The sequence below is a fragment of the Pyxicephalus adspersus genome, chromosome 8 (assembly GCF_032062135.1).
Source record: "Pyxicephalus adspersus chromosome 8, UCB_Pads_2.0, whole genome shotgun sequence".
Lineage (NCBI taxonomy): Eukaryota > Metazoa > Chordata > Amphibia > Anura > Pyxicephalidae > Pyxicephalus > Pyxicephalus adspersus.
Window position 1 is genome coordinate 23,057,627 of NC_092865.1, and position 17,129 is coordinate 23,074,755.

The window sequence follows — 17,129 nt, forward strand, 5'->3', positions numbered from 1 at the left end:
ATGGCACCAATGGGTTTTTTGGGTGGATTCATGGCGGAGCTTTTCTAAAAGTAAGTAAGTAAATGTATCAGTTTAGGATATTACTAATTATAAGACATCCAGTAATATTTAGAACAGAGGTCCCCAACCCCTGGGCCAGCCGTCTGACCATTGGGCCATGGCTCTTAGGAGAAGGATCCCGTTTAGGGGCCGACCGGCCAGAGCCACGGACCATGCCCCCGTATGCTTCCCAGGCTCAGGGTGGTGGGTGGGGTGTATCTCTGGAAATAACTTGCTCACTCTCCCATCGCAGGCTCAGTCTTGCATTGGAGGAGTGGGCAGGTTCTGAAATCATGACGTCAGTCTGGGGGAAATTTCTTCCCCTTTGAGTGACACACCGGTGCCTGCACACGCACGGTCCGCAGCCCCTAAATTTAGTGGTCCGTGGTTCCGAAACGGTTGGGAACTGATTTAGAAACACATAATCAGGGGATACCCGTGATAAAAGCAACCTGGTACTTGATATAAGATCACCGAAATGAAAGGGTAAGCACTGGCTTTTATGAAGAGGTTTACAGTATTTTGGAAAGAATAAATTATGTTATTGATCAGCTAGTACATGCTAAAATACTTGCCTTGTAATGTATTTTTACAGTATTTATTAAAAAAATAATATTAGGCAAACGGCATTGATATTCAATAACCTAATGTTATCTATCACGTTTCACACTTGTAGTGTAACGGGCAAAAAATACCAAATGGGGTTATGGAAAGAGGAGGATATAATTTTATAATAGGATAGGATATGAATATGTAATTTTTATGACCAAAGATCTAGTCAAAATGATTAAATTGTCCATACAATTTAATTGATCTAATCGGGTCAGCAGATCTATTGGTAAAAATCCGAAACCATTTTTTTTTATAGAATTTAAATTAAAACCTACAGCAAACAAACCAAAATAAATAAAGAACCAAATTAACAGCCTGTGGTCACAGAGTGGGGGTCGTAGTTACACCCAATGTAATTGATGTGTATATACAGCAAATCATTGGCAATTAGCAATAAATATCAATTCTTTCCCCATACGAAAGAATGAGGGGAGTCCACTGTTGGGATACAACCATGTGGTATTATTGTGATTTTTAATATTAATAAACAGGATTTATATAGCTCCAACATAAAACACAGCGCTGAACATTAAACAGGGGTTGCAAATGACAGATAGAGACAGTGACACAGGAGGAGTAGAGGACCCTGCCCCAAGAGCTTACAATCTGATTCCCCTGATTCTTTATAAAAAAAAAGGAATATTTACTATTTATTCAATTTCAGTTTGGGCTATTATATTGTGCTTAAGGCATGCTAAAATTCCCCCTTTATCAGCGTTTTTCATTTTATCATGCCTTTTTAGCACTTTTTATATTGTTGCTTAGTTAATCAGCATTGTATTGTCTCATAACAGATTTACTTTAAACCAGCCTAATCTTAACATTTTCAAGTCTCTCTCTATTTCTCTGAGGTAATGGAGCAAAGGCAAAACTCAAGCTGAAACATGATAACATTCCAGTCTTATTAAATGTGATCCAATTAGAGCAGTTCTTCTCACATTATATGATATAATAGTCAGTCCCACCTTTGTAGACACAAGTGATTAAATTCCCCTTATGAATTTATATACATGAAGAGTAGTAATTTGTGTGTCAGAATGACAGAAGCAGAATCTGCAATGATTTTCACTACAGAAATTTCCCTAAAGCTATGTCTACTGGTCTCTGTCCCACCAGAAGGCGACTCTATTACCCCCTCATGTCACATAATATCCATTGACACATTTTGCTAGTGACAGTGTCATAAGAAACTATTTTTTTTTTGTTTTGCATAGTGCATGGAAGGCCCTCAATAAGGTCTTAATGTTTGTGTGTGTCTCCTCTTGGGGGGATAAGATTTATTCTTAGTGCCAATTCAGACATGTAGTTGATTGCAGCGTTGTACTGTAAACTCAACTGCACTCCCAGCCTCTCCTATTTAATGAAATGGGAGTGGTTGGGAACCATTCTGTGCAAGCTTTTGCTTGTGGTGTTTGCTGAGTTGTGGTGAGGTTGCAGGAAGGTTTCTGAAAGCGACAAGTTGCTTCTGGTTGTGCGATTGCTTTTCCTCCTCTGGTGCAACCATGTTGACTTATGGTGCAGTTTGATGATCTTTTTAATTGATTTGACATTTATTTTAATCAATAAACAATACTGCATCATAAAGGGGTGGCAGAAGTGGTTTGCATGATAACATAGAAAGGGCTAAATGAATGTGGCTAAACAAAACAAAAATAGCTGTGCCATCCAGACTTTTCTTAATAAAGAACTCTCAGCTAATCATCTCTCTAATTATACTTACCTGGTAAAAAGAATGCTATTAGAATGAATGGCACCACAGCAACGGACACTCATAGCGTGTGTAATGCACAAATGGTGTGAATCAAGGTATTGTACAGATGTCATGTCTTTTGCAATAGTTTCCAACAACATTTGAACAACTGAGCACTGTACATGCAATGCTGTTCAGTTCTATGGAGAGAGGATGGGAAGATGAATAGAAAGAACAAGTGGGATGCACCCCGCAGCATCCTCCTCAATAGAAAATGACAGCAGTATCCCCCGTAAGTGACGAGGTATATTTTTGGCTTTAGCTATTCGGAGTGCATTGGCTATTATGTTCCAAACATATAGAGCCCGACGTCTATGGATTCAAATTTTAGTACAAAATAATAAAATACTCCTGTTTATTTTAAACGTTGGATCCATAACTGGATAGTATAAAATTTTGGAAATTTTAAATATTTTGTCCAAATTTAAAAATTACCAGACTTTATTATGTTATTCTTAACTCTTCGCTTAAACATTTTTGGAGCGATTATTAAAAAAATAAACCTCTTCTTTATCCTGCAGATAACTTTACTATCCTCATATAACCTGTAGCATGCAGAGGGTTCAAAGAGCCTTAGCTCCTTTCCTGGGCACCTATTAATGGAATCATGATGATGAATCATCATACAAATTAAGCTGGAATCAGCACTTTCAGATAAATGTGCATACAACTTACTAAAATATGCCTTTTGATAATACATTTTAGGGTAGCTGCACACTATTAGTAGTTTCAGGACAGCTACAGACAGATTGGAACATATAAAGTAACTGAAAATGAATCCTGATACTCCTGAGACTTTGTTGTGACGGAATTGTGTCAATGATTCCATGTTAATATGCCCATTTTTCACGCTGGCATTCATGTGTATTGTATTACCATGCATTGTCACATATCACCATGTAATGCGGTAGGGCAGCCCATTTAAATAAATAGGTTGCCAATGTGCCAAGACAAAAAAATAAACATGCAGCAATTAACAGTTAAGCATGTTGTAGATGATGATGCAGTGCCTTAGAGCACAATGCTATATGATAACAGGTTCAATGTTATTTAATGTGCATTACCATAATACACTAAAATAGAGAAATGTATATGAGCCCTTTACAATTTTTAATATAGACCCATAAACATACATGTTTAGATTGGCCAAACATCCATGTTTATATTTGTAAAGCAAAAAAACAAACAGCAGACAACCCTTTAGCAAATCTAGAGGGAAAACAAAGGTAATCGTCAGAAAACATATAATATAAGGTAATGCTGTTCCCTCAGTGGTGCCCATAGACCCTCTGTCCTGTAATCAGTGATTACTGGCAGTCATGGGAAAATACTCAGTAGTAAATTGCTTAAAAGTAAAGTTATAAAAAACACATAATATTGATAGCAGGGTTGATCTGGGATTCAGTGTAGAATCACAAATCATACAATTCTCTATTGATTAGATTTTTCTAACCCTATTGGAACAAAACTTCATTCTACTGGCATTTTATACAATACAAGATGTAAGATAAAAAGGGGTGTAGGTTTTACTTATTTAAACAGCATCTACCAGCCTGATCAGCTCACATGTTCCCATACCAGCCCACAAATACTTTGGGCACGCCATGCCCTCTGGTAAATTCCATGACTTGGCACATGAGCCATGATCCTTAGTGAATGCTGTAGAAGTGCCATGCATGGGTATTAACCAAAAGCATATACAATGTAAGGTCATACTGGCCATAAACAGTCATTACAAACTAAATATCTTTAAAGGTACAAACATATAATTGGGATAAATTCTCAAAACTTTTTGATGCATTGCAAATATGTACAGCAACTCATTGATTGAAACTTTAAACATTTCATGCAAAAGGTGTCACTGGAAACAATATTGCTAACCTCCTTCTAATCACCTGACTAGTATTTTGACCCAATAAATTCAACACCTAGCTGGAACAAATAGGCAGATCAGGAATATCAGAGCAAATAAAGAATTTAAATCTGCACGCTTGTTCTGTGGCAGTAGTGAACTGAAGCAAAAGGATCAATATGAATAGAATTTTTGATGGAGGAGTCAGTAATGGCAGCTTCTACATTTCTCTAATGACAATTTTAATTCCAATGTATTGCAAATATTTTCTAGCAAGCAATACTCCAAACAAAAAATGTAATCCATTATTTTGTGCCATGATTTGCAGAAAACTGCAACAGAAGAAGCTACAGTGGTGACAACAATGTGAGGTTATCACCAACAAGTAATTAAAAATGTAAAAATTACAATGGTAATTTACGGGAATTAGGTTGAAATACATAAATAAAAATCTTACCATCTATAGCTGATTCTGAAATGATTATAAGTGTACATAGCCAGGAAAGCAGCACAGGACACCAGGCCCTGCATAACAATGTCATCCTTGGAGGAGGTACCCCTATGCTGTGGTTGGTTTGTTGGGTACCTGTAGCTCCCTCGCTTGCGCTTGGTGTCTGTCTGTGTGAGGCTCCCTCAGGTGTGTTTTATGAGTTTTCTGTAACCTGACTCATTGCAGACACAAAGATCCTCTGTTGTGACTCACCCTCTGAATAAGAGCCCAACCCTTCCCTCTTTTCACATAGAAATGTAAGATCCTTCTACATACATAGACTATGTAGCCTCGCCGCACAGTTCTTGTTATGGCAGACCACTGTATATATGAAAAGAAAGCGATGCCTGGGTAATAATGCTTGTGCCATTCCATATCAACATATACAAACTATATATACAACTATATATAACTATAAATACAACTTTCATTTTTGGACTGGCACTTTAAATCTTGGCAGCCACATATCATTGGGATTAAGCCTAATAAAGTGTTTCTAATTTAAATAAAGAATGGTGTATATTTTCATTGGTCTTTGCTGCTTTATGTGCTATACTTCCACCAGAATTTTACCACCATTAGAAAATTAGGTTTGAAGGAGCACGGTGCAGTCTTGTAACAGAGATATTAATGTATTGTTTAAGTGAACATTACACATTGTGGAAAAACTTAATTGCTATTCATCAAAAATAAAAATGAAACTTTGACCACCACCTTTTTGGTTTTGGAAAGAATAGCACATACAGTAACTAGGAGTTCTTTCCAGGCTTTATTGCCATTTCCATGCAGTGTTCTTCCCGGCACTTTTTACCAACAACCTGTCTGTGGTTACTGATGAGTTGGGTCACAATTCAGGGGCTTCCACCCTCCTACAATTTCTTCCCACCTAAGTTAAAAAAAAAATCTGGGTTGAGCATTGGCATGTTGGAGAGATTCTCCTCAACGATGGCACAAAGAAGGAGAAAAATTTTCCCTAAAGTATCACTATATATATATATATATATATATATATATATATATATGTATGTATATATTATACTAATATACAAAGGGTACACCAATATTTTTATAAATATTCTTATGCAGAAATGCTTGATCAGAAGCTTGCCTTTAGCTGCTGGTAATTTATTTCTGGACATGATGGAAGATAGTCTTTGTCAGAAACAAGTTTGATTGTTTGCAAGATATAATGTATTCCAAAAACCCAAGATACATTACTTAAGGATTACACTTTCACTGGAGAAAGTTCACCCGAGATCCCCTTTTTTAATGTTTTGAACATGAAGGCAATTAGAATGGAATTGTATCTGATTGGCAGGCATTGTAGTACCGGTAATTATTAATATGTAGTACTGTATGAATTCAGAAGGTATTGTGAGTGATGGAGGTGTGTGGATTACAGTACAGACAGGAAGCTTCTTGTGAATCAGACACCTCAGGTAATGATTGGCGCAGAGGTCAGAGAATGACGCCTGCCTGAGCCACAGAATATGTCTGCGGGGTAGGGAGACTGGGCTGTGGTCAGACACTCCTTCTCCGTGCAGACTGACTTGCCTGGGGTAACAAAAAATAAACAAGTCAACAGCAAATAGGAGGGAATAACTGATTAAAGAATGTGCTTTTCCTGCCAGACTCTGCCTGTTACATAGCAACACATAAAGGTAAACGGAGATATACAGGATATTTAAAAGTAAAATAAAAAACACTTCTCTATGTATATTCAGCTCTTCTTGTGTACAAGCCATACTTTATTAGGCAAGGGGCAGGCCCGAGGAGAGGGGGTGCAGCCGGTACATCGCTTATGAAGCTGAAGGGGGCCCATGAAGCCAAACACCTCCCATAATTTTTATTATAATTTGAACATTTATTTAAATAATTCATTAAATTTTTATTGTATTTTTTTAAATTTTGTAAGTCTGTTTAGTTTCAAAATAAAAAGGCACATGGGTCACAGGGTACTTGATAGCGGTCAACAGTTTACAACATAAGAGACATTCATGAAGGCCGCCCTGGCAAGAAGTCATGTGGTCTACAAGGGTATTCCCCGCTCGGTGGGAAGTTACGAGGAGGGGTTCTGGGTGCAGTGAGAAAAAAGTCATCAGCCGGCAAACAAATACGCCACGTAGTCACTGCATTCTAAAACACCACAAATTTGGGAAAGCAGACTAAGTGAACCTTTGTGAACAGTCGGGAAACTTAACGTGTGCAGAAGGAGCATAGTACAAAGAAACATCACAAAACCCCAAACGAGTCGTTATCTCAAGAAGGAGATGTCCTTACAAACTAAGACAAAAAACAGCGTGAGAACTTTCGTGTACAAGATCGCAAAGCATTGAGTGAACGCGAAGAAATACAAGGCCGTGACAATGACAAATGACAAAATACTTTTGAGTGACATAATACGGTGCATTCAAGATTCAACTAACAAAAACTTGTGAAAGTGACTATCAACGAGTGTTAATTCCTAGCTTCATACTTATTTCTGGGATTACTCCTCCTTGCTTAACCGACGAATCTGGGAGTAAGAAGAAAATGGGACACGAGCCACGCTGATTCATCGTGGACTGCAAAGAAGCCTTTACAGGGCAGGGAAGGAAGAAATAATTCCACAGGTAAAGTTCCCTGTAATTGTAGCATAAAGGACCCACTGGCAGTCTCTTGATAAGGTAGACAAAAAGGTACGCAAAGCCAGTGGGCCAAGCGCAGCTAGTAGATTTGGCAAGACTCAGTATTGAGTCTGATCTAGCAAGACAGATTAATTTTGATTATGTAATTCAGAGTTTTGCCAGGAAAAAAGCCAGGAAAGCACCTTTGTTCAGCAGACAAAAAAGGCTAATATAAATGTCTTTCTATTATAAATATATAACTTTATTATTACATTTATACCTATACATACTTATGCAAATGTTTCAAATTGTATTCTCCGATTGTTAGATATAAAAAATAATATATAAGGGACCACACACCTCCATTTATACCGGGGCCCCGATTTTCTCTCTGTGGCCCTGGCAAGGGGTGTCCCTCCCTGAATCCAGTTGTTAGGTGAGTAGGATCACTTTTCAGCTGGCACCAAATGCAAGCCTAGTGGCAGGACAATTACCAGAGGTTTAGTGACATCTTTCTACAGAACATCATAGAGTCTGCAGATTATCACAGCACAGTGGCTCAGTGGTTAACACTTTGACCTTTGCAGCATTAGGTCCTGGATTCAAATCCTGACCAGGATTCTATCTGCATGGAGTTTGCAGGTTTTGCGTTGGTTACCTCCGGGAACTCCAGTTACCTCCCACATCCCAAAAACATGCAGTTACGTTAATTGGCTTCACCCAAAAATTGAACTTAGATTGTAATGACATGTGACTTAGGTGAGGACATTAGATTGTGAGCCCCTTTCAGGGACAGCTAGTGACATGCCTTTGAGCTTTGTATTGTGTCATATGTTGTCTCTATATAAATACTGTGTAATAGTAAGAGTAGTAACCCTCCAGAGACTGATCAGAACAGACAAGATATGAAGCAACGGGTCTGAAGATTTACTATATATTGTTGTTTTTTTCTTGAAGTGCTTCTAGGGCTGACTTCAGCTCATGTCACCACTCCAGGCCATGGGTCAGACAGCATTGTTTGCATGAACCTCAATAAGGAGCGTGCCATGTTCGTCCTTTTGGTCTTCACAAGGAATGGTCAATGAACACTGCTGGTAAAACCTTGTGCAAAGTCTGCCTTATAGAAGATTCTAGAGCAGCGTTTCTCACAGTATAAGGAGTTCTCCCCACCAACAAAGAAGAGCTGACAATCTCACAAGCATTGCCGGTTCAATCAGTCAGAGTATTAGGAACTTTAATGGGCAGTGTGTTCAGAGCGAAATCTGTGGAAGAGGCCAATAGAGACTTTAGGCCTAAATTTATTAAAGCTCTCCAAGCCTGGAAAGGATACACTTTCTTCAGTGAAGCTGGGTGATCTAGACCTGGAATGGATTTCCTAAAGTCATTTGCTATTTGTTAGCAAATGTTTTTAAATCCTGGATCAGATCCATTACAGATTTTTGGGATCACCCAGGTTCACTAAAGAAAGTGTATCCTCTCCTTTCCTCTCCTCCTATATTCAACCTCATGCAACCATATGTCAGGACTAAAACTGACCCCTCAGTGTGAAGACACATTTCAAGCTCAACCCAAAAAAATACCTAGGAAAAAGACTATTACTCTGCCATTGTTTGATGGGATTAAAGAGCTGGTCTGGGAGGAAAGTGGACCTGAAACACTTCTTGCATATTCCCTGTGCAAACTGTTCAAGGACAACACCTTGACATGGCTCCACTCAAGTCACTGGTCTGACAATTGACACTTATTAATACATTAGCTTTGAAGGGACAATCATTAATTTATAAGCAAACATAATTATCATAAAAAATTATTAACACCAAAGTTTTCATGTGCTCTACTTGTTCGGTTTGTAAGAAACTGCTTGTTGGTTCTAAAAAGAGATGACAAAATGACAGTTCCTTTAGTTGTGAAATTTTCCAAACAATTTAGAACATTGCAAGTATATCCTATTATGGAAAAGGAAATCCACTGTAAGTAAGTTTGTTTTATTCTATGTTTTTACCAAAATTTTAAGCTGGTGACCTGTTCTCAATCAAGAATAGCTCAGTCCAAAATATACTGCAGTCTTTGGTGGACACTCATGGGATTCAAAATGCCTCTGGCTTCTTATCTCTCTTCATCTTTATTTTATCAGATTGTGTTATATTTATATGCATATGGTCTGTGTCAGGCAGCTGACGAGGAGTCAACTTTTTGTCTTGCTACTCACATTGTCCATCAGAAGTGATCATCCTGGTAAGGAAAATAGTTTATAACAGGAAATTAAGAAATGTCTGCAACCATGTGCTATGTTTTAATAATAATACATGCAATTCTTTGGGGATTACCTAAAATCAGTGAATCTAATAAATACAGTATTGTGTGTGTATATATATATATATATATATATATATATATATGGTACATACACATAAACATACACACCCTTATCACTTGTTTCTTATCCCCTTCAGACTGAATTGGCAGAGCTCTCTTCTGTTGCATTGATATTGTAAATATTTGCTGTACAATAAAATTTTGTTTTGTTACTGAAAATTTGAAGGGTGTTATTCATCCTTATTTGGCTTTCTTACAATATAGTTCATAACAATAATATTGATGAAATCACCCTGGCTCACTCAATGCTTGCTGATGTCATTCTGAGCATTGCATTGAATTCTGAATTGTTTTACCTTTTCTTCCTGTACAGGTTCTGATCTGCTTAGGTGATGCATCATTCATAAAACCTTCCTGCTACGGTCCGTTATAAGGCTCAGGAAATGTCAAGGTCATTGAGGGCAAATCAGGTAGGAAAGTAAACACTTTCTATATATATACTTAGGATACACATTCCTGAATACAATCTACAAAAATAATAGCAACCTAGCAACTCCAGAATTTATTTGTTTTAAAACTAAAATGGGATACTTATTTTTAGTTACAACACAAAAAATTAACTAAAAAAACTATTGCAGAATAAAGCTTGAAATGTGAGTCTTCCTTGTAATCAAATCAGTAGGTTGGGAACACATAAACAATCATTGCTTTGGTCCTTCCGTAATAACAAATTAAGAGGGTAACTAAGTTGTTCTGGGCAGGTTTCTCTCTTCCTCCTGTGTCACTGTATATGTCATTTGCAACCCCTATTTAATGTACAGCGCTGCATAATATGTTGGCACTATATAAATACTGTTTATTAAAAATAATAATAATAGCTATATAGATATCTTAACCCTTTTTTTTTTAATTTTCTAGGGCTAAGCTGCAATTGAGGACAACTGTCCATAGAGGTAAATATCTGAGGGGACATGGATGGATACTTCTCCATTCCTGCATGTTGTAGTAATGCGTGTGCATTGTGGCATGCATTAACGTGCTTTGTATTTACGGCTGTACATTCATTTCAAAGGGGCTGCCAAAGCAAGGAATGGACCAACAAAAATCAATGTATAGCATTTTTGCAGATGCAGCACACCAAAATGAATGGCAGTACATTATTACATGCTGTGCGCCACAATACAAGCGGGTGAGACATGATTTGTATTAGTGTACTGGGTGCCATTCAAAATTATTTAATGCACTGAACATATTCACTACTGCAACATATCACATTGCAAAAGTGCCTGTTGCCCCTTTAATGTCAAGTATCCTGATTTTGAATTTACATTCACTTTTATAAAGGTGACGTCCCTTCTCTAATATAATAAACATGTCTCCTTGATCACAATTGTTTAACTCACTCGGACGCAAGGGCTCCCATGTTATCTGATCCTCTTTCCGATTCAGGATCCTAAGTCATCTTGATTGGCTAGATGGGAATGCCATAACTTCAGTGCATGCTCATGGGGGATAATGTATTCCTGGCAGTTGGAGATATACCAGGATACCCAGCATCATACGCTGAGCATGTGCAGCTCAGTGTGTATCAAAGTGAACATTGCACACAGGCAGGTAAGTTTGTTTTATTGCAGACTGCACATCACCTGTCCTTTCTGCAATCAATATCCTGCCTGACAACTTTTATTATAATATTTTTTTAATACATTTAGTTTCACTTGAATTCCTTTCCTTCTCACTGGTATGTCCTCATCTTTCCTCAATCCCACACTACTCTATTCTTCTGCTGCCAGGAGCACAATGGTATATGTGAGCATATGACAGTGCTAGATGCTTTGAGATTGGGCTACAAAAAGAACCCATAGCCCAATGTTAGTTTTGAATGGAGATTACAATGTGTTTGCAGTTCTGGTGGCCAAACGGAGTAGCGGGGTCAAGGTACAGTGAGTAGCCAATGTTGGGGAATGGGGGTAACATTGCATGGATAGGGGTGAGGGACACTTTAGGTACAAAAAAGGTGCTAGAATGCCCAAGATATAGAAAACAGTCAATGCATCCGTGCAAAGTCTCAATATGTATCAGAACCAACATTTACCAACATCCTGGACATCTACAGCGTTGTGCAATATGTTGGTGCTATATAAATCCTGTTTATTAATAATAACAGCATCTGAAAAGGTAACTTTTTTTATTAGTCCATATTAGAGTCTGTGATTTCCTTCCCATCCCATTCTTCCCATCGTTTACTATGTCTTCCCCATAAAAGGTATTGGAAAAACAGTTTAAACATGAAACAATGAGCCGATTTTATAGTCACAAAAAGCACACAACATAAATAGAGAGAGCTGAAAACATCCTGTTCCTGTGCCAGGAGGGCCGTGTTCAAACCTGTCCAGCTATACTATGAAATAAAATCTCTGCACGCTTTCATATATCATCCCTTGGGCTGAACGTTGGGAAGGTACCCACACCCATAAAAAATCCATTTACATTATACCGACTGCTGTACTCCACCCAATATTTCAAGACGCCTTGCTGGAGCCCAGAGAACTAACGACAGAACTAAACCTTCAGGGCTTATAACATTTCTATCAGTGCTGATTTGTCATTCTGCTGTACCTGATGTGAAACAGAGATAAATACTGATAAATACCTCCTTGTCGTTAGCATGTGAAGGCTTCATGCTGTCCCACACTGTCCAATAAGATCAAGCAATGTGATGGATTCCAGAGCTTTCCAGGCTGGGAAGTCCAACAGGTAAAGCTCAAGACTACCCAATTTTTTTTAGGATTAGGATAGACCTATCAAGGTTTTATTGTTAAACTTATCACATTGGAGATTCCTACTTTCTGTCAAGGCAAAAATCTCCCCACTTCCTGTCTTTGATTGGAAGTCTCCAAATGGTTTAGAATAGCTTTTCCTGGCTTTTTTACTCCAGCCATGCCCTTGACATTGATGTTCATGACAGCTATTACTCCAGGAACCATCAGATGGGAGGGAAATCAGCCATAGCACAAGAATCCCCTAAAAATCTTTGGAGAAACCCTAGTTGAGAGTGGTTGGTCTAGAACAGAGGTCCCCAACCCATGCGGGTTGAAGGACCCCACTTGGGGGGACGCACTGGCCAGAACTGGAGACATTGTAGTTTCAACCCTGTGATGGGAGAGTGGGTGAGTTCTGGCATCATGACGTCACTCTGGGGGGAAGTTTCTTCCCCTTTTAGTGACACATGGCTCCCTGCGCATCTATGGGGAGCGATGTGCAAAGGGTTGGGGACCACTGGTCTAGAATGTTTCTCAATAAGGATTCCTCCAGAGGTGGCTGGGGGTTCTTTGAGCAATTTATGCCTCTATGGTCAATTTTACAAATGCCAATTACCTTCATGGCTAATTGGAAGGATGACATTCCTCCCATTGACCAGCAGTGTAAGAGACATTCTTTGCACTGATCACCAAGATAATTCATTTATGAGCTGTGGATATAGTAGTATAGCAGGGGTTACCTAAGACCTGAAGGGTATTTAAAGGGTTCCCCCCATGTTAAAAATGTTGAGAAAGGCTGATCTAGAAGAAAGGGAATGTTTAGACTTATCAGCAGGTTATTGGAGTCAGATGACTCACAAGGGTTTTCCCCCCTTGTAAGTGTCCTTGTATGGGGATACAGACAGCATTTAAAACCCAAAAGAAGCTTTACCCTTCAACAATGTACATCTGTAAGCCATCTTGGTCACCCTTCTTGACTTTGTCATCTCACCCATGAGAGAAGTACGGTGATGCCAATGCTGGCCTTCTTCTGAAACTGTGGATGCCTGGTTGTGTCTGATTTGAGTATAGTTTAGTTACAAACCTAAAACAAGCATTTTGAAATTGGAAGCCAAAATATTTCTATACTTGTTCCAGCGACTCAAAACCAAAGTATCACAATGACAGTCAAAGAACTAACATTTTCTCAAAGAAGAGGTCAGGGGAGTATAGGACTGGTGAGTTGGAAGGAAAATAAGTGGAACTTAGTTTTTAGGCTACAAGTAATGAACAAAATGCAACAACCCATAACAGCAAATCAAAATGAGCTTTTAACCATTCTGACTGCGGTACTGGCATTTAATTGGTTGTTTTCACCAATTACTTACTGTACTTTGCCAAAACTCTTGGCATTACACTGCTGAAGAAGCTGTAAGTGTAACAACAGCTGAAGAACTAAAAACAAATTTGTGCAATGGGAGAGTTATGTCAGAGTGAATTTAGCAGAAACATGTAGAGAGATGTGTGTGTTAATCATGGAGCATTGACAAGTCACATCAACATATTAGATCGCATTGCCAGGAATCTTGTTTGTGCAATAGGCTGGAGGAATAATTTAGGCTCTTTACAAAATTTTTGTTAAAGGGAGGATAATGTGTTATAAGACGGTCTGAAAGCCTGGAATAATAATCAACATACATACAATACGATACAACAGTTTGGATTGTCTCTGGTGAAAACCAACAAGTGTAGAGTGTTCCTCTGCTATCACTTATCAATCAACCTTGGCAGAGTGATGACCAAGTAGGAACTTTGTTTTCTTATAGGGGGGAGGTCAGCGGGGGGCCACTCCTAACCCCTTCCCTCTCTATAGAACAGCGCTCGTTCCTTCATCTGTCACTGGATACAATCACCAATAATCATTTCCAGCAACAGAGATCTGACGTCTGTACAGGGCTTTAGTCTATTCACACATTGCCAGTGTTTTACTCGTTTAAGTATGAGAGTAGGGGCCAAATAGCAATAGAAGCCACAGAAATGTGCCAGAACTATTCATTATGTCTAAGTTTTGTAATATGTTGAAAAATCTTTACAATGGAAAAAGAGAGCTTTTGTTACTAAAGGTTATGTTACAGCACGTGCTATCATATGTGTTGTGTTCAGCTTTAACATACAGTAGAGGCTGGAAATACACAGGAACAAACTAAAACACATATGTGCAGCTTTTATTACAATGTTGTGTGCTGGATTGCATTTGTGTCAGAGCTGTGTTGCCCTGTTGCATTCAAACCAATTGGCACACTAATGCATGTAACGTGAATTGCAGTATTGCATGCATTCATATGCTTGTTACAACAATGCACGGAATCGCAGAGGAGTGGTTCAGTTCTTGCAGTTCTTGCACTGCTTAAAGCATACCTAAACTCAACATTTTCACTTTACATATAAGGGTAGACAACCCTTTAATTTAAAGTAAAAATTTTGTTTGTTAGTGTTTTTTTACTTTAAGTGCAACACCCTTTAAAAAAAAAAAAGGGGGCAGAATCGCCCGCTTAATTCTCGATTGCCTAGGTGAACAAGAATGAATGGGAGTGCAGAGCCTCCCGAGATACCAACGTAACGCATCCTGGGAAGCTCTTGGCTTCTCCTTCTTGCTCATGCCTGATCTTGGGCATACACAAAAGGGCCATATTTTCCACTAAGGGGCAAGTTTTTTCCTAATCTACGTCACCCAATATCGCGCCTGCGCAGTGTGAGATCAGGTGACGCGGAAGAAGAGAGAAGATGGAAGCGCCCGGGCCGAAGATGGATACTGGGACGATGCTGGACCCGATGGGAGAAACCTCCCGACAGGATTGTGTTAAGTGTACATTTTTTTTTTTGGGTTAGTTTCGGGTTTATTTCTGTTTAAAGATAATCACAGCCAACAACTAAAATGAGTGGTGATGTGAGTTCAACGGAAATGAGATCAGTACGGATTCAGGTACTCATAACAGATGGATGTTAATTCTTTTTTAAAGGTATAATGTAGAGGTAACCAGCACAATAAAGTATTTACATATTCTAAACAAGATGCAGCACTTTAAAACAAGCTCTCATTCATCTCCCCATATATAAGCACTGAACACATGGTTTTCTGTGAGAATTGAATGTGCCAGTCCTCTCATGCAAACAACCAACATGTGTTTCCTAGTTGTTATAAACCAAATTTAGATTTATTGAAGTCAGTCATATATCTGATCTGATCTTTGAGAAGGAATAACAACATTAAAATGGACTACATGGGGAGGGCTTTTACTTCTTGTAATATAAAAATAGTTTAGGTTCAGATTTATATCAAACTTAGGTCTAGGTAGGTAGGGTAGGTACAATAACTTCCGGACTCAATTTTCAAACTTTTGCCACGGATCATTGAAATTGTTCTGCTATGTTATCACTAAAAACATAAAGGTGCACGAAGAGCGTACCATAAATTTTGATTGGGCTTCCAAAAAACCAACAGCAACACCGCAATTTTTCCAAATAAAGTGCAGGGGATTAGTCAAGTGATATGTTCTGTTAGTTGTAATGCAAACTTTTTATTCTAGACTTTCATCTGTTCATACTGATAACCCCCTTCCTCATACTCATACCATTAGAGAGCTCCACAACACTTATAAAAAAAAAAACATATTTCCCTTTTAATGTGCCTACTTTAACCCAGTTTATTGCCAACATCTAACTTAAATACTCCTTGCCTGGCTGTCTGTCTCCAATATGTTGTCATTGCATGCATCTTGTGAATTTAGAATAGCAAATTTACAAGCACGTTATGGTCAGTGAATTAGAACAATAAAGCTTGAAAATAACCGGGCAATCTTTTTTTAAGGTTATGAGCATGGGCAGCCCATCTTTTTTTTCCCCTGTACATGTTTCCTTTAATATGCCATGCAGAAATGAGGAATCTATGGCACTACCTGCAATTATATATATATATGTTTTATAATAAAATGTTTCCAGGGACAAATAATAGATTGGTCTTCGAAAATCTCCATTTAAAAATCTAAAAGGGTCCTCATGATGTTACCTTGATGGTTTTACTTCAACTCACGCCTAACATTTTTAGGTTTCATCTTTACTGCCGCCTGCTGGTAAAATCTGGTAACCATTTTCACAATGGTTCTTCAGATTGTTGTATTTCTATGACTGGGGTTGTAACAGAAGACCAAAGCAAGATGAAGCATTGGAATGGATGGTGGCAGGACACCTCTCAATGCCTAAAAAAATTACTTATGGAATTCTCACTTTCAGGTCAATGATAGAACATCATTGCGAGTGCAGAGCCTCCTGGGATACCTACATCACGCATGCCAGGAGTCTATTGGCTGCTCCTTCGATATCCTGCATGCGCAGAAGAGTCATTTACCTACACTGAGGGGAAAGAGCTGCCGATCTCACGCATACGCTTTTCCCCACCTTTACAGCAGGCTACATCACCTGATCTTGTGCCTGCGCAGTATGAGATTGGGTGACGTACCCAGAAGGCGGCAGATGAAGATGGCCCCCGACGAAGGAGAATTCCTTGATGGCAGACTTAAAGGTGTGAGTTTAATTTTCAGTTTAATTCTGCTTTAAATGGTAAAGCCATTACCTCACACCTGCTTCCCCCACAACATCCTTCTCTGCCCAAGACATTGCCACCTACTTTAGAGATAAAATAGACAAAATCAGACATGATGTCTCT

General features: G+C 38.6%; 1 protein-coding gene across 1 annotated transcript in view; it reads right to left on the bottom strand.

Moving 5' to 3' along the window:
- Positions 1-4,858, bottom strand: part of LAMC2 (laminin subunit gamma 2) — a gene marked incomplete in the record, with an annotated part of 29,229 nt that extends 24,371 nt beyond the window's left edge. The window contains 1 exon segment of the mRNA XM_072419768.1: positions 4,711-4,858. Within this exon segment, the coding sequence (XP_072275869.1) occupies positions 4,711-4,795 (85 nt within the window).
- Positions 4,859-17,129: the final 12,271 nt, after the last annotated feature.